The sequence below is a fragment of the Lepisosteus platostomus genome, chromosome 2, assembly GCF_059453375.1.
Source record: "Lepisosteus platostomus isolate fLepPlt1 chromosome 2, fLepPlt1.hap1, whole genome shotgun sequence".
In the NCBI taxonomy this organism is placed as follows: domain Eukaryota; kingdom Metazoa; phylum Chordata; class Actinopteri; order Semionotiformes; family Lepisosteidae; genus Lepisosteus; species Lepisosteus platostomus.
Genome location: NC_142612.1, coordinates 5,208,517 through 5,229,509, shown reverse-complemented (window position 1 = coordinate 5,229,509; position 20,993 = coordinate 5,208,517). Strand labels below are relative to the sequence as shown.

The 20,993-nt window shown below is 35.8% G+C and overlaps 1 protein-coding gene across 3 annotated transcripts in view; it reads left to right on the top strand.

Annotated features, from left to right (window-relative positions):
* LOC148675759 (cilia- and flagella-associated protein 47-like) overlaps nucleotides 1–20,993 on the top strand; it is a 210,456-nt gene that overhangs the window by 89,879 nt on the left and 99,584 nt on the right. For all 3 annotated transcript variants that reach the window (XM_088646922.1, XM_088646914.1, XM_088646930.1), the window contains exons 44-46: nucleotides 723–949; nucleotides 1,926–2,082; nucleotides 18,263–18,456. In XM_088646922.1, the coding sequence (XP_088503048.1) occupies nucleotides 723–949; nucleotides 1,926–2,082; nucleotides 18,263–18,456 (578 nt within the window). The remainder of the gene's footprint in view (nucleotides 1–722; nucleotides 950–1,925; nucleotides 2,083–18,262; nucleotides 18,457–20,993) is intronic.

The following is a 20,993-nucleotide window of genomic DNA, read 5'->3' as shown; positions in this document are numbered from 1 at the left end:
GTACGTATAGTAGGTGAAGAAAACAATGTTCCCAAAAATATTCACTTTGTTGTGGTGATATTTTGCAGCTCGTAAGTGACATTAAATTACTCTTTTATGTTTTCCAGTGTATATGCATATTGCATACATCACTAGCAGTTATTTGAACCCACATAACCCCAATATAACAGTTTCAAGTGTTGCCATGTACCCTATGCTTTCTTAGGAACTAGTCCACATTTTTTAACTGCAAAAGGGGACACTATACTGTAAACAGGCGCCGTCCTTCGGATGAGACGTAAAACCGAGGTCCTGACTCTCTGTGGTCATTAAAAATCCCAGGGCGCTTCTCGAAAAGAGTAGGGGTGTAACCCCGGTGTCCTGGCCAAATTTCCAATTGGCCCTTACCAATCATGGCCTCCTAATAACCCCCTTCTATGAATTGGCTACATTACTCTGCTCTCCTCCCCACTGATAGCTGATGTGTGGTGAGCGTTCTGGCGCACTATGGCTGCCGTCGCATCATCCAGGTGGATGCTGCACATTGGTGGTGGTGGAGGGGAGTCCCCATTACCTGTAAAGCGCTTTGAGTGGAGTGTCCAGAAAAGCGCTATATAAGTGTAAGCAATTATTATTATTATTATTATTATTATAAAAGAATTCGGAGAACCAAAGCAATAAACAAAACGGGGAAAAAAATAAAGCTGGCAGAGCTTATAAGATCATTGTTCTTTATGTTGCAGGAAAGGTTTCTGTAAAACCTGTGTTGTGCTTTAAGTGCTCGGCTGATAGCTGCCTGGAAGAAGCACTGAGAGTCCCCCTGGTGAATGTAGCCTGGGAGAGAGCTCTGGCCACGGCAGCACAGCAGTGCATGTCCTCTGTCGAGCTTGAGCGCAGGAAGATCACAGCAACACTGCAGAGCAGTTCTGTTAGAGCTGCAGTGGCAGCTCGAGGCTGTGCCACCTCACAGGTAGGCCAGATAAGGCTGCATATCTGTGCATCCTATGTGTGGGATAATCTAGTGCACAAGTTATGGATTCATAGTAAAGTCACCGTTCTGCAAGTTACTGTTACAGTAAATATAATCTAAAATTTTAAATAAAATAAGGGTAGTTATAGTGGTGGGTGTTGAAGGGTGTGAAAAATGCATGAATAATTTGCCCATTGGTGCATCTGAATTTGCACAGCTGTTATTGGTGAGCCTTTTAAATGCCATTATTTTAAAGTATCAACGTTTCACAGCAGTTGTTCTTGATGCTGATCTAGTACATGTGAGATGGCCGAAAGAACACTGAGAAACCCATTACAAAGGTGGTGTGTCACTAAAGAGGTGCTATTCATTCTGGCTCATACCTGGGTGTGTACAACTTACCACTCCACAATGTTGCCTGATACTTGTCCAAACTTAAAATAGCAGTTTCCAAAATTAAGAAGTAATGTATAAATTAGATTCACATTAAATCAAAAACAAATTAAAAGTGTGTTCATTTAGAAATATACATTTATAGTATATTACTAATAGGAAATGAATACACAGAAAGGCAACATACATTTATATTATCTTGAATGGACATACAGTATAGTACTTTATTTTTCAAAAATGCATTAAAAAAGCTATAGGGACAGAACACCAGCTGTTTTTAAAGAGGCTTTAAGGAGAGTCTGTCCTACAGATTCAGTTGGACAAATTACATTTCATTAAAGTATAACTACATATTTAAATCTCTTAAGTGGATACCCACTTGGTTTGGTACCAATAGGAATAGACTTCTTCACAGTATAGTACGTGAACCTTTCTGTTGGTTTTGAAAAGACAAGTTTGGACATTTGTTAAAATGACACTTTGTGGGTGTTCTGCTCCAGATGTAATATTGTAATATTGAAACCTTAACTGTAATATGCACAAATATCTGCCTTTCCTGTGGAATTCCTGTGTGTATATACAGGTCCAGCCCCTGCAGCCTACTAAGCCAAATAAAACAGTTGAGTACAGTGTTGAAGTTTCTATGCCTGAGCACTTTGACATCCCGGAGAAAATATGGCTTCCCATTTCTGGAGAGAGCAGAGTTAACCTACACCTAAAGACACCACAAACTCTGGCAGGTAAATGTTGTATGAGATTTTTGCTAATGTTTTTTTTCCAGACTTATAAAAGCAAAGGGGAGGTTTTATGCGTCTTTAAATGAACTTCCTAATGTTTCTTATGCAAACAACCTTTATGGATTTCGATCTGTGGTTTTTATTAGTGTTGCCTTCATTAAAGTTGATAAATGCCTTTTGCACAGTGCATTTTCTCTTGCTCGCAAGTATTCAATCTATAACTGATTATCTATAACTATAGCTAGCTAGTACAGTGTGTTAGTACAGATTATACAGAAGAAGCTAATAAAGTACACACATAATAAATGTTGTTAAATTTTATCAACTGATTAAGCAGTAGCGGGAATGTGTTCCAAAGGCTCAGATCAGTATCCAGCATTTTAATCCATACAAAGATTTTTCCCATATAAGGTCCTAAAGGAATTGAGAAGGTTATAATTCATTCTCTATTTTGACCTCAAATTAACTGTGGATTTATGCCACTATTTACTTGTAAAGATCTTGTGGTAAATTATTTTTTATGTGTAATATTTTTATGCCTAATATGAATAATACATTTGCAGTTTGCAGGCAAATATAAATGCATAGAGATTTGTGTTATGATGGTTTGTTTAATGACTACTCATCATTTTTTCAATTGCCTTGAAAGACAAGAAAATGTGGTATTCACACACTGTCAGCATAATAATAATACTCTGCGTATAACCTTCTGCTAAAGAATTACTGTACGTTTACCTTGTGGAAGGTTTGTTGTTTTTCGACTTCTAGTCTCTGGAAAATTTGAGATGCTCCGTGGTGAAAGCAGTCTAGACTGCTTACTGTAGGTGAGTCTAGACAAGGCTTGGATTTTTTATGATTGGCTTGAATATTGTTGAAGTTCTCCAAATGTCATACAAATTCTAAAATTATTCCTATAAAAAGATAGGTGAAGAATTCAGATTAAAGATAGTCTGCAGAAAGTTGTTCCAATAATTTGATACATTGAAAATTTGCATTGTTTAATTCTGAAACATCTTTATGCTTGGTAAGGAATTTACAAGCAAATACTGATGGATTTCTATTAATTCCATTAACATTCTTGGATTAACGTTATAAATTCAGGAAGCAGTCCTTGAGTTGGACCACTGAATCACATTGATCTCCTCCCATTTAGTCTAATCTGAATATTCAATTTACATAGCACTGCATAGTGAAATACCATTTATCACGACAGTGCTAACATGGAATACACAAAAGCTTTACAAGAGTCACAGGTATTTATTTTCCTGAAATTACTGTACGTCAAACTGCTGCACAGAAATCTCTCCATGTTGGAATTTGTTAGAGAAAAAAAAACATCAGCTGTTCATATATTTTCCTCCCAAGCTTTGGAGATATACAGGATATCCGTCAGAGTTTTCTTCAACCACTGGCCATCACAACCAGAGCAGAACCAGACTTCAGTCAGTCTGTGGTATTAATTAACAAAAGCAGTTAACAAGGAAACGCTGCATAATCTGATGGAGCAGGAGTAAAGTGTAGGGTAATGAAATGTACAAGAAATGATTCATAAATTCATGAAAAGGTATCTCTCTCCAATATTTAATTTACTATACTGCATATTTATAGAGTGTATGCAGTATTTGGCATTATTTGTTCTCCCTGTGTTTGCGTACAGTAGGTTTCTTCTGGGTGCTTAAGTTTCCAAAAAAACATGCTGGTACAGTAGGTTAACTGGCTTCTGGGAACTGGCCCTGGTGTGAGTGTGTCTGTGTCTGTGTCTGCCTGCCCTGTCTTGCACCTGTTGCTTTGCTGGGATTGCTCCTCTGCAGCCCCGTGTGATGGGTGGTAAATATAAAGCTTTCTGATTACTTTAGTAAAGACCAGCAATAGTATCATGCTAAGAAGTGTCATCCCCATAATTATATTGGGGGTTCATGAACATTTCTTGGTGCTTTAAGAAAATCATAAGAACATAAGAAGAGGAGGTCGTTCAGTCGAAACTGGTCATTTGATATTACATTAGCTACGTATGTCTAAGATGTTGTCTAGTTGATTCTATAAAAGAGCCCACAGTTATGGACTCAACCACATGTCTGGGCAGTATGCTTCTGAAGACACAAACACATAGTTGAAATAAATGTTTCCTAAATAAATGCCTGAAATATTACTGATAACACAAGTACAAGAGATTTGTTTTTCCTGCTGTGTCCCCTGTTTTGTGGATTAGTGATAGTAATTAGTTATTTTGCAATTTTTAAGCCATTCTAAGTGCTTGTTAAAATATCCTAGCTAGAGGTTAATCAATAATATCTTATTATAATTGGGAAAATACCATCAGAGACTGGCTATTTATTATTTATTATATATTAGCCAATAACCCTGTAGTACCTAATTGTCAGTTACAATAAAATTACCCATTACTATCAGTGCTCATTCAATAACATGGGACATGCTATTGATATTTTCTGTTGTGAGACATTCATTATAACATGATTACTATATCATTATCATCTTCTTCCATTAGCAATCTCCATCTTTCAGACTATTCTGCTTTTACAGTTCTTGTAATCCTGGCAATTCTAATGTCTTTTATCAGGTGCTCCTGTAGCTTTGTGTACTGTTTCTCTCTTTGAATCTTGGGGTCTTTTTTTCACCGTAAATTCACTGTAAATTGCTGTATTCCTCCTTTTTCTTAGATCTCCATTGAACCATTCAAGCAATATTTCCACATACTAAGAATTCGTTGTTTAAGGATGTATTTGTGTTAGGGTTTTGACATTACTTATGAAGTATGGTCATTCTTATTCTATTGACTCTGTTAACATTTATCTGTGCTTAATGTGGGCCAGTGCTTGCCAGAGCTGAGCTCCAGCACCTCCTAATTTGAGACAATCCGCATTCTGCTGCACATCTCCATGTGACATGAGAAATTGAATGTGTACTGTAGAATGGGTGCAGCTCTCCACTGCCCCTGCTGGGATTTAATCCCAGGCGCGCTGAGCTCCTACAGTTTCTCCCTAGCCAGAGTACAGCTCCCCCATACCAGACCTGCTCCTCTGCTGCAGCACACGTCTGGATTTCAGAGTGCGGTGACGTGTACAGTAACTCAGCACTGTCACACATCCGCTTTCACAATTTAAGAATAATTGTCAAGATGGTCACTGTTTTAGTTCTTCGATTACATTTGAGTGAAATAATCTTTTTTTTTGCTCACTTCAACACTTTAAAATTAGACTCGACGTGTAAAAAAAACCAGAACAGGACACAGAATCTTGTGTTTTGCTGCACTGCTGTCAGTGAATTATGATTCTATTAGGATAAAATTATTTGAAAATACGATACAGTGCTCTCTTTAAAGTATGGCAAATCCTTCTAGGCTCTGAGTTTTAGAAATGTCTAGTTTGTTTGCCTGGTTTGCTTTTCTAAAATGAAAAAATAAGTATTTAATGGTTTCATGAAGATAATGAAAATATTTAATTTTCTGTTATGATCCCAAATATACTGTATGTTACTCCATCCTTAAAGGTTCTTTTGCTGTTCCAGTACTGAAATGATTTTTATTATTAATTTTAGCCTTCATTGTAATATTAATTTCCATTTCCTACATGGCCTTTCTGATGTCCTTTTTAACTTATGCTTGCAATTCATGTACTGGATCTTTGACTGGATCTTGTAGGCTTTAAAACATTTTGTAAAGCATTTTCATTGGCATTATAATTTTCATAATTGATTCGTTGAACCGTCTGGGATACTTTTCAGCTTTTGATTTCTAATACTGAGAGGACGTTAGACGTAAAAGTTCAGTGTACAGTAGATACCGAACACATTGGATTTTGAGCAGACAGTCCTCATTAAGATAAGAAAATTAAAGAGCTCTTTCATTTAAAGTCACTGAGATTTTGGTTTTTTAAACTATTTTAAGAAGAGGTTTTTGTGTTCAACATATCATCTGGTCATTAATTGGTAATCACCTCTAATTGTTACAACCCATCGGAAATAGAAGAACAATAAATATGATCCCTTTCAAATTATATACAGTACAATATCGCATGAAACAAAATAGAATTAACGTGATATGCTTACCGTTATTTTTAAAATGATGTAGAGCTGTTTAACATTTGATCTAAATTGTCTACAAAATTTGGGAAATGTACTTCTTCAGACTTTCTCAGAAGACTTGTAAAAGAATGCAGTGGTGAATCCAGTGTTTTCTCTTAATAACTAAATGAAACCTCACTGAATTGGACCTTGGATGTCTACCATTTTTTTTAGCTTAATGAGCCGTGCAATGGCTGGCAAAGAGACGAAGGACTTTAATTGACTTTAGAGTGCTTCTTCCATGTGGAAGTAAGCCTTTTCTGCTTGGATGCTTTGCTCTAAAATAGTGAGAGATAACAGAAATAAAACTAAGAAGAGGTGCTTTTTATCAAACTGCAATATAACTTGAAACAGTTTGTGAGAAGCCTAGAAATATTTAATATTAACAGCGACCTGACAGTGAAAACTAAACCTTTGAAAACATATTTGTCAAGTACATAAGCAAACATAACATGGTCGCCAAAATATTATAGAATGGGATGTTGAAGGAAATGTAGGACATGCTGCAAGCTGGGGTTTAAGATTACGAGGCACCATAACATGAATCACCTTTTTATTTTGTCATTTAAAAATATTTCACTGGCTCAACCTACAGAGAATTGCAAGTATCAAGTTGGAAATGTTACAGGGTGACTGTTATTATATATCACTCCAAAATGTAGTTGTAATTTAACAATCTATTTTTTTTTCTGAATATGAATCATAAAACGTAATCTTTAATTCTACAATGTACCAATCAATCATGAGCATAAAAAGTCCATTTTCAATAGTCTAGTTTTGGAAATACAGTGCATGACTCTTCTGATTTCACTAGTCTGTACAAGCATTATATTGATGCACTTTTTCCATTTGAAATTGATTTCAGATTGCTATTTTTGATTGATTTTTGCTATTTACAGTATTTTGCAGGAGCTGTACTCTCAATTTAAATATTTGCCATTTAAATCACTTTATTTAATACATTTTGACAGATTAGAAAATAATCTATTCTTGTGAGGCAATTAAAAACATGTTAGGACTACTTTTAATAAAAATTGACATGACTCTGGATAATGCTACAGTATTTCTACAGCTTCATTTTACTGTATCTTTTCATGTATTCGTTTTCTTCCTATAATGGGGTAAATGTTGTCACTAGCTGGTCTTATACTGTACCGAGGGGAATAAACTTAAAATTCTCTACAGAAAAACAAAAACAAAAATTGAATTTTAAATATTTACTACTGTGAACTACACTACTGTGTACATTTTACATTAAAATATATTGTTCTATGAAATGATAACAAGTGCAATTTATCAGGAGTTTAGCTAAAGTCGTTACATGATTTAAAGAGTTGTTCATTTTTGGTTTCATACAGTATCTGACAACTATTTTCTTTACATGTCTTCTAAGTGGCTATCTAAATAAACTAAACTAAATAAAGGGAAAGGCGCCAACTGAGATATGCACATTTGTTTTTGATATGTTACTTGATCATGACTCTTTTCTGACGAGAAAATCTATAATCACAGGAGGAAGTGCCAACATCTTGAATTTCTTTACCGGTTGAAGGACCAGCACAGTAGTTTAACTCAGACTTGCACACGTCCAGCTAAATAAAAATAACAGGCTGGTGGTACAAGAAAAACCCCAAGCAAAACCTGCGCTAGCTAACCCTGGTGGTGCTTGACCTATTGTTTTTCATAGCTTAGCAAATCCTGGTGCACTGTACCTTATGACTTGGATCTCATAACACAGGCAAGTTTGCAAAGGTCATCTGGCCCGTCTAGTTTGTTTGTTTTGTGCTAGCAAAGTGGTACAAGGATCTCGTCCAGCCATTTCTTGAAAGAGAAGGCTGTGACAGCATGACTGGATATCTTGTTCCAGAGTCCCACAAACCTTTAGGTGCCTCTCTTTCTCAGTTTTAATTTGCACTACCTTGTAGTTTGCTTTTGCATCTCTAATTCAAATTTTACCGCTGATTGTGAAGTTCATCGGGTTAACATTATCAATGCCTATGGGGATTTTGAATTCTTAAACCACTTCCCCTTCCTTGTTTGAAATTAAAACAAGTTAGTTATTCAAGTCTGTCAGATTAGGGCATTTCTTTAAACCTGATTACTCTTCTCCAGATTAGATCCAAAGCAGAAATATATATATATATTATAATGGTTACCAAAATTGCACCCAGTGCTCTTATAGAAGTCTTACTAGTGCCTTGTACAATAAAAGTCTTCTTGTTTGACCCTGGTATCTCAAATACAGTAAGTGAAAAGACTTTTTAATTTTTTATACGCTTCACTTGGGATTTGCAACTGAATCCTTCGAATAAAAAAAATCAGAGCCCTGACCACTAGTTCACATGCTTGCCTAGTTATACCACTTCATCTTTTTAGACAGGCTTGGCATTTGAAGTATCAAATGTTACATTTGTGTTGACTTGTGTATTTGTTTTTGTTTTCAGAAATATTGGTACTCTAGGTGCAGTATGACATCAATCAAACTGTAGTTTGACAGGTACTGTAGCACAGAAGAATCTGCTACTGCATGTTTAGAATTCATCTAAGCTCTTTTTAGTCACTTCTGAGAACACATTTTTCATGGATTGATGCATAATTGCACAGAAACAGAAATTGGATTCTTCACTGAAAGTATTCTTAATCAGTATATGGAATTCCTCAGTATACGTATTGTAGATACTTATAGTGAAACATGAATGCGTTACTCTCAAGGTTCAAAGTAGCAATGTGAAAGACTACACCACAGTACACATTAGAGCTACACCAAAAGCAGGTAACCTCCAGCTACTTAATAAAAAATTGAAACTCAGGGAATGAATTAGAAAAGAATTTCTTGTGTACTGTATCTAAATAGTGCCAAGCCTTAAGCTTTATTGAAAGATAAAGGTTCAGAAACTAACTATTAGTAATAAATACATCCTTGTCTGAGAGATTTATAGGTGACCTTTATATCTGGGTTAGCGAGGTACACTATTCCAGTGGTTATGCCTTCATTATGCACCTGAAGCTGAAAGACTACCAAAATGACAACAGTCTCCTGCATTAGTAAGAGGGCAGTGCTAGGTCATTCCACCAACGTAAGAATTTACAGATGATGGGCTCAGAAAAAGTAGGTTAAACAAAACTAGCAAAAAAAGAAGAACTAGGTAAAATATTTCTTGCTGACTTCATTTAAGCACTAATGCTGTCATATCTATTTATTCTAGGTCTGCCAAGAAATTGAGTAAGAATAATTAGATTATCTTGGTTATATAAGGCTGTTTCAATAAACAAAGTAACAAGGCCTCTCAAGTTAAAAAAAAAAAACATTGCATATTGAAATCCACTATCACTGTCCAGTTTAACTACTGTGTGCATTATTGTAATTCCATAACACTGCTACACTTGTCCTTGGTAATACTAGTATCATTTTGAAGATGCTTGGCTTGTACAAACATAGTCAGACACTAGGGAGTGCAGGTTTGGAGAAGAGTTTGTAGGTGGTGCAATGCTTTTGTTAAGGACTAGTCTTCAAGCCAGGGTAGGTTAAGCAACAATAAGCAACATCCAAACTCTTCCTCCACAGAGGGGCATATGTGCTGCTGAATGGACCAGATGTTCTGGAAACTACAGATGTAAAACTTGGTGTAATTTCCCTTAACCTTAACTTAACCTTTAAGTTAATCTTATCTTAATCTTTCCCTGTACATTGAACGTGGGCAGCTGGGTACTGCAAAGTGTGTACCAGCTGAAGCAACTCCCTCAAGAGGACATACAGTACGAATACAATATAATGTTTGCAAATGAAATGCTGTTCAGTCCATATAACTCGACTGGTTTTAGTTGCCAAGTAATTTTAACATAAGGATTTTATCCTGCTATTTCAAAAGTTATTTTAACTTTCTGTTTTGCAAATCTATCTAGAGTGCTTGAATGTGAGTAAGAGAATGGTTATAACTACTTAGATTAGTGTCCTATATATGAACATATAGGAACAAGTAAAGGTTTATTCCACGCTGAAAAGAGAAGAAAGGAAACAACGTTTCGGCTGTGGAGCCTTCTTTGGGTGGTCGCTCACACCTGAGGAAGGCTCCACAGCCAAAATGTTGTGTTTCCTTTCTTCTCTTTTCAGCGAGGAATAAACCTTTAACTTGTTCCTTTGCAGCCTACGCATGCTGACGCAGCTCCCTACTTGAACTACTATGAACATATAGGTTACTAATGAGAAGAGGCCATGTGGCCCGTCTTCCTCCTTTAGTTGCACGTATCTAATTGATCAAAGAATCTTATCCCGATGTCTCTTGAAAGAAGTTCCTTCAACGATATGACTTGATAGCACCTTAAATGGCCCACCTGGGGGTGACTGAAGAATTGAATGTTCCAGGCTCCTGCAACCCTTCGGGCAGTCGAATGCACTTTTACATAGCCCCACTTTGTGTCCTTCTGGTTCATATTTCACTGCGGATTCTGAAGCGCATGGGTGCACGTTTCTGAATGCAACTTTTGAATATTTGACTTGTGACACCCTGTGACACCACTGGAGTGATGCAGTAGGAGGGTCTTTAAAATACGGTAGGTGGGGCTTGGACCACATGTCATGGTGAGATATACTGTGTGCCTAAAGAGGTTTGGAAACTTGAAAATTAATATATATATATATATCATTATCCTATTATTGGTCAGATTTGTACTTACTTGCAAACTTGCAATATTATGGAAACTCTTGTGACCTTACTCGTTGAAAGACACTTTTAAATTTGGCAGCCAGAATGTAATGATCAGAATCCTACGGTGTTTGGCATGAGGTAGACTTCCATCAGCTTCCTTGATGGGAACAATCTTCAGATCTTAATTCCATTGAGAACTGGTGGCACCAGTGCTATTCAATCCAACACACTACCACTCTCATCAATGACGGCTTCTAGAAAACAGATTCTTGTAGACAAATGGAAAAAGAAATGGTCTGCAGATGTTTCAAAACCCCATGGACTGCATGACTCATCGCGATCAAGATGTTCTTACTGCATACTGAGACCCAACACATTATTCAGTTGGGATTCTAGCTTAAGTAGTATGTAACAGAATGGGAAATATGTGTAGGGAACAGGGAATGTAGAGTGGAGATGACTTTTTTAAGACAGCCTTTGTTTATCAGATATATCGAAACACAAAAATTGTTTGAATTGTTTGATCTGAAAAGGAGCTCATTTTCAATTAGCTGTAGTGCTAATACTGTATATCATAATTAAAAATGAGCCTTTGAAGGCACTGCAGCTTTAATTAAAATGGAAGTCTTATTACACTACAAGAACGAAGCTCCTACATCAAATCTTGCTCTAGCCTCATGAGGAATAATGTGCTGCAAACGAACACTTTGTTCGACATAGCTGTAGCTGTGATGCAAGTTTTGTAAACCTTGATTTCATAGGTTTTATTTATTCTTATGTAATTTGAATAAACCACTTGTAAATCCATGAATCCATACAGTACATTCCTATGAAACAGATTCTTAAGTGCCAAATATTCATTCAAAAAATTATTTTTCTTGCTAAAGGGAAAGATGTAAGATAACTACAATCTATTCATGATTTTCAATTATATCATCATTTAAATTTGTGACTGAATGTGTATAACCCACCAGTAATATATTATCTTGGCATTCAATGAAAAATATAAAGTGAATTTTCTGAGGTGATCACCTGCTAAATGTACACTTAATGGAATAGAGATGACTTTGCTTTGCAATTATCTGCAGCTTCTGGAGCAGTCATGCTGCTCCTTAGCTCTGAGTTAAAAACCTATTTCATTTGTACAGCAGGAATTCCTTTCAAGTATGCCACAAATTGTAAGTTTAATATTTGCATAATTCTACCCTACTTGTTCTTACCCAGCTTAGTTCATTGAATTTAAAGGTAACAATGAATTGCTGGTCTTTAAATGTTTTCTTAAACCTTTATGTCTGAAAAACATACACTTTTTCAGAATGGTTAGGATGTTTATGTACAGTAATTCACTTTACAGCCTTTAGACCTAGCTAAGAGGACAAACATCATGTATTTTGTTATCATGAACACTTATTTACCACTGTCTTTTTCATGAATGAACATGCTGAAATGATAATGCCAGGTCAAAACACCTTGTTTTTCATTTTTTTTTTTAATCTAATAGGGATAGTGATCCTTTGTCATGTATAATTGTTCACCTGTTTTTTTCTCTGCTTTTTATTTTTTAAATCTAAGTAGGAGAAGTAATCTGTGACTACACTTGGAGCATGCATTGAGCTTAATGGCCCAGGCTAATTCAAGACAAGGTCACCTCAGCAGGTGACTGTGAATGCAGTTCCCCAGGTGCCACCGCATGCTTGACAGAGTGTCTCTATGAATGTATGGGCGGGTGGCCAGTGTCCCCTAGCTGTAGGAGAAATCAAGGCACTGCTCATCTCGTTAGTACTAACTCACTTGTAAGAGCTTACAGCTTCTCAAAAAGCGAATGACTCTAACAGCTGGGCGTGCTGGTGGAGCACGTGTACAGATCCTCACCCGCCACCACGATTACAGAAGTCAGTGCTGAAAAGCTAAAGTCTTGAGTAAGTGGTGATTCCAATATCCATGCTGAGTGGATACGTAAAAAAAAGTTAATTAAATAATCTGCTATTCCAAAGAAAAAAAGAGTCTGGTCTCAAATGCTGTTTTCTTTAAGTCCCTTTAGCACCTTTGCAAAAATGATGTTTAAAGCATCCAACATGAAGCCATGAGTGCAGTGCTTACATAGGGTTTATCTATATGAGCAGTTTAGGTACAAATTAACTAGTGAGGCGTACTATATAAGCACATGATATGGAAAAATAATGTAAAGAACAAAAAATGTTAAATTGTAAATACATCTATTTATTGGCATCATCACTATTTTGGCTTTTAATTGTAAGAGACTACAGTGATGGAACTGGGTTTGAGAAATGTGTTTAAACTTTGATACAACTATTCACTAAATATATTCATTCTGCACACGTTCATAGTGGTAGAACTGGATGCATATGGATATATATAAACCAAGTAGTGTTAACAAATTATAAAGTTTGGGTTATCTTTTAGTTCCATCTACAGTCAGTAGAGACTCCCAACTGCTTCAGTCTGAGTTTCACATTCATGGAAATATCTTTTTGTAATGGAAATTTTACATGTGGTTTGTGGTTTTTTCTTGTCCTCTTTGAAGGAATGACTTTGACCTAAAATGGAGGTTGTTTTATACTGCATGCATTTTTAATGTTTAGTAAGGTGTCAGGTTTCTTTTGCTAAATGGATTTGTATTTGTAGGGCAAATATTTCTTTTGGCAAACAGTTTTAAAACCTTTTACAGTCATCTGTAGAAGAAATAGTTTTTTATTCTAAAAATAAAGCAGAATTTGGACTGCAGAGCAATTGAATAAGCCTGTGACAAGATACAAATGTTTAAGGAAGACATAAAGCCTTTTTAATTACATTCTTGGGGGAAAGGGAATTGGAATCTACCAGTTCAATAAGCTGGCCTGAATATTCAAGAGTCAGCCTAATTGGATCCTCTGTGTTACTGAGGCTTTGAAATTGCTTTCTCCTTTGACCCTTCAGTTGTTGAGAGTGATATTCTGTAAGAGACTATGATAGTGTTACAGACTGTGGACTGCTGAGATATTTTTCTGCAACAAACCTTTGTCAAGCATCACTTTCTGTGCTGCTGGATATGCTTTTCCTAGTTATAAATTCTGTCCTCATGCTTCAAACCAGGTGCTTTTAAGCTTCAAAGCACCATATTCCCATATAGATTAGCAACGTAATTGTTGGCCAATGTTATTTTTTGTGTTATACTGTATTACAAATACATGTAAATTACACATTTTAGATTTTAATGTAGTAAATTAGAAGGGTGATGGAATATCTTGTATTCTCTGTTGGATATATTCAGTCAGACAAGTTATGCTGTTCTAACATCTTATATTCCATGTTGATTATTTCATTTGGAGAAGTAACTGTTACTCACTGAGTGGCATAAAAAATGCAACAATCTTGTTTCAAATCTCATACGATACTGTTTAATGCCTTATACAGATGATATCAAGGGTTAGTCTTACCTATACAACAAAATGTATGCTGGAAAACTAACATAAAAAGTTAACCATTGATTTAATTCTTGATTCTAGAAATCAATAAACTGATTCTGTCCACATCCACAGCAGTCTCTTGCATTTAAACATACTGTTGAAGATTTTCAACTGCTGTAAAACAAATCTTTTAAAAACACTCAATGTATTGACAAAGCAAATGCTTAGAATGAAATATTTTGCAGGACATTATAAAAATGCATTTTTATGGGATAAGATTTCAGACTTATTAATATACTGTAGATCACTGTTTTACACCTTGGTCCTGAGAGACCTCTGGGTCTGTCGATGTCCATTCCAGCTGAGCTGGTAATCATTGCTACTAATTGATTCCTTTAGTTGACCCTGCTTGTTTCAACTTTCATTAACGCTTTCAAAAGTCTTGGTTTAAAAAAATATTTTTATTTCAATTGCATTGTTCCAAAAATGTCATGCAATTTCTCCTCAACTTGCTTATGAAGAGCTTGCACTGTTATTTCTGGTTAAGCAGCTCTTAATGGGTAATCAGTTTTGATGAGGAAACACAGGTGGGAATTACGTTGTATCAAGCACTCCCACAAAGAACTTTCTCCTGAGGCCCCTTCGGGTACATTTCAGCTAACACGCTTGAATAAAGGAAAGTTCAAGGCAAGGCTGAAACCAATTATAAATCCCATTCAACTGTTAGAGCTGCGAGCAAATTTAAACACATGCCTTAAATAGAAAACTGAAATAAACTAGCCTGTGATTAAGAACTCAACTGGAACAAAAATTATAAGACAGGACCATGATTGGAATCCATTGATACAGATAACATAGAATACAATGTAGAAAATTAGAATGCAGTCTGTGCTATCAGAAAATGCTTTAATGATTCTTCAAGAAACTGCACTTACAAACCTCTGAGAAAAAAAAGCATCCTGCTATTATTTAAATTCCCTTATTTTAATACAGAATTATTCAACAAAATATCACACAAATATCTGCATGACACAACATATCTGTAGTATGAAGCAATGAGTGGTTAAATACAAGTGGCTTATACTGTAAACTTCACAAAATTGTTTAACTTGAAAAAAAATAAAAATAAAAATATAGCATAGTCTGGTAATTAAATTCCCTTTACAGGTGAGTTTCAAATGTAGGTCAAGAGAAGTAGTATCCGAGGCGCTTAATAGACTTTGTTTATTAATGAACAGATAACGGGTTTATTCCATGCTGAAAAGGAAAGAAAGGAAACGACGTTTCGGCTGTGTAGCCTTCTTCAAGTGTGAGAAAGACAGGGCAGACAGCAAAGATTAAATAGCACCGAAGAACAAAAGCTGGGAGAGGGGAGAGGCAGAGAGGCCACTCAGGAAGTGCAAAGTGGAGAGGGGTGAAGAAAGGTGTGAGGTCAAAACCGTCATGAGAACAGAGAAGATTACATGAAAACAAGTCGGTCATTGAGAGAAGGGGGAAGGTGTGAACCTAGTTCCAGGATGAGGTTCGTTTCTGTTGTCTTTCTATGGGCATTGAGAAACCCTCTTTGAGAACAGAGACAGAGAGATCAGTGTTATCATGACTGTCTGAGGTGAAATGAGAAACTATGGGCTTGGAGAAATCTTTCATCTTCACAGCTCTAACATGTTCTCTGAAGCGGTCTCCTAGTCTCTTTCCGGCTTCCCAAAAAGTAGATTGCTGGGCATTTATTATTATAAATTATGTTTATTTGTGTATTAATGTCAAAAGGCTCCAGTCAATGCTTGCTTTCTTTCTCAGTTCCTCTGGGATGGTTCGCATTGTATTGAGATGCAGGGTGGAACACAAAAATGACCTGCAACGTCAAGAAAAGCCATATATAGTAGTGCGCCATCTTAATGAGAAAACATCATATATTCAGTTTTAAAATGTAATGAGGAGAAACTTTCCTCAGCATTTCTTCCCCTGTTTCAATTAATAACCTGATTCGAATATTCAAAGGACTACTTCAGAGTCAGCAGTGACTCATGAACCAGAAGACACAGGTGGAAACTCTGAGGAAATACATTCCAACCTGAAAACAAGGGGTGGTTATTTAAAAATAAGAAGGTAGGGAACAAGCTGACCAACCCTGTTGTTGAAGCTGATACCCTCGATTCTTTCAAAAAGCAGCTGGATAAGATCATTGAGTCACTTACTGAAAAACCAAATGAGCTAGATATCCCAGCTGAGGGTTGAATGGCCTCATCTTGGTTATATCCATTCTTAAGTTCTTTTTATTTATTTGTTTAGTTGTTTCCTAATTACCGTATAAGAATAAGATCTGATTCTTTGTTCTTGGTTCTGCTTGGATAGACACATTTTATGCTATTTCACATAAGGAATTAAAAGCAGTTGTGTTGGGGAAAATGCTAGGCAAGATAATTGACTGCAGAAATGGACTGAAACTCTGCATTGCTGCCTGTTCACATTCACCTTATTTCCTTAAAGTCTTGCTTAAGTAGAGCTTGTTTATGAATATGAATATGAATTTTAAATATACATGGGAAATAATCATAAATTAAAAGAATGGTTGATAACTGACAACATTACACAAAGCAATATATACTCAAATTAAAGTAAAGCTAATTTGCTAGAATACTTCAAAATGTTTTAAGGTATTAATTTTTTAGTCTTTTTTCTCACAATGAAAGTTATAATGGAAACATAGTATATATGCATGCCTTTGGTAACGAACTTGTTTTTTTTTTCCTGGACTGAGTTTTTAATGTTTATAAATCACAGAAAATAAGTGAAAATGGAGGAAAAATCTTAGCACCATTTTTTTTCAAAATATTGAAAATTAATTGAAATGTTATATATTGTACATAGCAAATTGCTCTAACAATAGTAATATCACTGTGAATTTTACAATTTCTGCATTGCAGACAAAGGTGTCTAAGAATATTGTCCAAGGCTGTAGGAAATTTTAAAAAATATTTTGTGAGAAGTGTACTGTCCCGAGATTAGTTTCCCGTGCTGTTGTTACAGTATATAATTAAATTAGAAATCTGTCTTAAAGGTTAAATGCACAAAGGTGCATTTAATAATAAGAATTAAATGTCAAGTGATAATGCTGCTTTTTACTATACTGTATTTAAATATTGGTCACATTAATTTTCAGATGCAATCTTGTCCATGCCTAAAATTCACTAACAGGCTCAATTGGTAAACAGCATTTTTTAATGAAAACCCATTATTTATTTTCTGACAAAACTGTTCCGGTCAAGCGTTCTTTTATTAAGATGCTGTTATTTATCATGTGTATTTTCAGATTTATTTAAAATAAACTATAACCCACAATGCCGGTAGACTCCAAGCGTCCATTTTTCAAGCGTTTTTCAAGCGCATCTCTGATGTTCTTGCTTGTAGAATTAATTGTCACAGCAGGAGGTACAGTAGAACCTGCATTCCACACAAACACAAATACATACTGTACATGTTTCCTATTCTGTAAAAAGTGTCATATGATGGTAAAAGAAATCTTAAATCAATGCAATGCTTAAAGCATTGAATAACCTTAACTTTGCTAAAAAAATACTAGTCTTGTATGTCTTGCTACTTTTGGTGAGAGGACTGAATATCTGCTCTGTTCATTTACTGTTACTGTATCTAATACAAGGATAGGTGACTCTAGTTCTCAAGGACTGCAGAGCTGGCTCGTTTTCATTTCTCACTTACTTAATTACTTAATTGATCAAATCATGTGCTTAGTTGGTCACTTTCACCTGCCCAGGGTGCTAAATCCTCTTGATTCTGTCCTCTAGGCGTGGGACTTTCCCACAAGATAGTGCAGAGTGTTATTTTTATATGTTTTTAAAGAAACTGTAAAATTTCCTGTTTAACACAAATATACAGGTGTAGAGACTGAAAATCTTTCAGAAGGAAGTGGTAGCACCGGTATGGCGCTCGGCAACCCACGTTTCTTCAAACAGGTAAATGGGTGAGCCAGTAAAGCCCTTTGGAGAAGTTCAAAATGATACATCTTGTTGTTTTCTTTTTTTTTTTTTTTAGACTGCGATGTAGTTTCCCTCCCCCTGAAATTTCAAGCAAAGTTACCGGGGAGGTACCTGTGTCAGATTGTCCTCCGGTCTTTGCGCGATGTCCGTGTGCATCTTGTGGAATGCATGGTCCATGGCGTGGGCACGGATGGAGAGCTGGAGATGGTAACTCCTGCCCTCCAGTCCGTCACTCAGGATATCCCACTGGTAAGTCTTTTTCAGTGAAAATAGACTGAGATAGTTTCACATGGGGAGTGTTGTCCAGTCATACTGCATGAGCGTAGCCTTTTTATGTACAGTATTTTAGCTGTGTTTTGATTGCTTTGGAAATATGAAAAAATCTGAGATTTATTTGTCCCCATGAAGCAACCTGATCAGATCCTTAAATGTAAACTGTTAGCAACAATATGTCCGAGAGAGCTACAGTAAATGGATTCCTCCTGTTTGTAAACATTCTTATTTTCTTATGAATAATAGCATTTTAACTGGCATTTCTACCCTTCTAATATCTCCTGTGAAATCCATTTGCTTTTTGAATCCTGTGTCTTTCTGTAAGAAGATGAACAATTTACATGATGAGGCAGTGCCTGGATTGTGCGAGGAGGAGTCTTGATTAACAAATCAAATTGCAGTGAATTGATATGCTGCAAGCCCTTTTAAGGTTCAATTTTATGGTTTTCTTAAACTCAGTTACATTTTCAATAAATTATTGCTATGTGGGCAAGGAAGGATGAAATCAATACAATGGTAAATAAACAGCCAGTTACTGGATTTCTGGTGTCTGCTTGTATAATGTGAATAATTTGTTTAAAAAACCTTTTTAAACTAACATTAATGTGTGCTTTTATTTTCTCATATGCCAGTTGGAAATAGCAGTGTAATTTGTGATAGAGGTGTTTTCAATGTGATACAGTCTTTTGAATAAATAGATACAGTAATCTTCAAGTCTGAGTAGTAATGCAATGTTTCATGGCTTTCCAAAATTTTATATTGAGTTAAAATCTATAAGGAATTTGCCATTCTCTGAGTGGAACAGATGAATAATCGGTACTTAAAATCATATTGTATTTCCACCTGCCACCATAAAAATGTATATTGCTGATCAAAACAAGAAGAGTCAAGTCCTTGAGCCTCCCTGTTCATTCTGCACATGGTACTTGATAACAAGAGCATGTCCCTAGCGTGAATAATGACAGTCCATGTGTTCAACAAAAAGGAGGTGTATTTTGTTGGACTTGTAATCTCTGTCAACTAAGGCTAAACAGTTCTTCTTCTCACCGTGTTATCAATTCTGGTCCCAATTTAGAGCAACTCATGCACTGCGTCTAATCCAGGCGGGATGTGATTTGAAAACAGTACCCCTGGCAGGAGTTACTGTAGTTTAATGTAACAGGGATTACTTGACATATGAGCCTGTTGCAGTGACTTAACCCCCTGGAGCTTGGAAGGAGTTTCAAACCCAGCAATTCACCAGACTAATCTTTTTCCTCAGTGGATCTGAGGCTTGTTGTGGGCTGGAGGATCACAGGAGAGCTGAGGATACGGTTCAAATTAGGGCATCTGATTTGGGCTTTTACCATATGCCACACATATCTAAGGAAATTATTCCATTTTATTGATAACATTTTATCTACGTTGTATTTAGCAGCTCAGTTTCTGTATTTCCCTCTTATTTCAGTGCTGTCTCACTGTTTTACTACTGCATAATGGATTAGCAAACCCTCCTGGGAGTGTATAGGACACTTTTTATGTTAACACCTCCTTCCTGAAAACAAGTGTCTTATAAATAAGTGTATTTTTCATTATTCTTCACAATTTGCTTTTAATGTCTTTATAACATTTGTTCTTGTAATGTCAACTATAGGCAGAAAGGCGTTTTTGGAAAGTTGGTCTTACTGAAATATTTCCTACAACAAAGAACAAATATGTTCTTTAACACAAATCTACAGCATGTTACCAAACACTTTAAATATGAAGGTTAACTGCTGTTGTTTCTGCCAGAAAAAAACACATTAGTATTGCTTTGTCATCAATATTTTTTTTCAGAAATTCAACTGAAAATGCTTCAGAGGGTACAGATTCCAAAACAGAAATCATAACAATAATGTGCAGTATTAGCAAAATATATTGTAGAACATCCTCTTTATTGAATGACTTGATTTATGCTGAAGAATATTTTTGTTTGCTTTTTGTATCACCTATAAATATAAATTGTACAAAACCACTAATACAAAATATTCAAAAAGGACACTAAACAATGTAATTGCTGGACTGTAAGATTTTCAGTGAATTGTGCCTATGGGAATTTCCTGTAGGGCTGTATGTAATGTCACTCAGTTCATACTGTATGAAGCCTGCCACAGCTTTGAGCGATTATTCAGTCATGTCAGAAACAGATGTGAGGGCTACAACCCTCCAGAAAAGAATATACAGTAGTTGGCTCTTGAATTTTGACTTCCTAGGGCAGGACTCAGTGAACTTTGATCTCCTATTTCTGTTAAATCCAGTTGATGGCTCCTTTGACAGAATCTTAAAGTCAATCTTATATATTGGTGACTTAAACTCATGAAGCACTCTATATTCCCTGGATATCTACACTTAGAGTTCTAATTGAGATATTTACTGTAATAACTTATTAATAAAGTAACAAAAGTAACAACAATCATTATCAATACATTAAATATTTTAAGAATCTGTATTACTAAAGTGTTTATTAATAGGGGAATCATTTTTTATTTTTTATA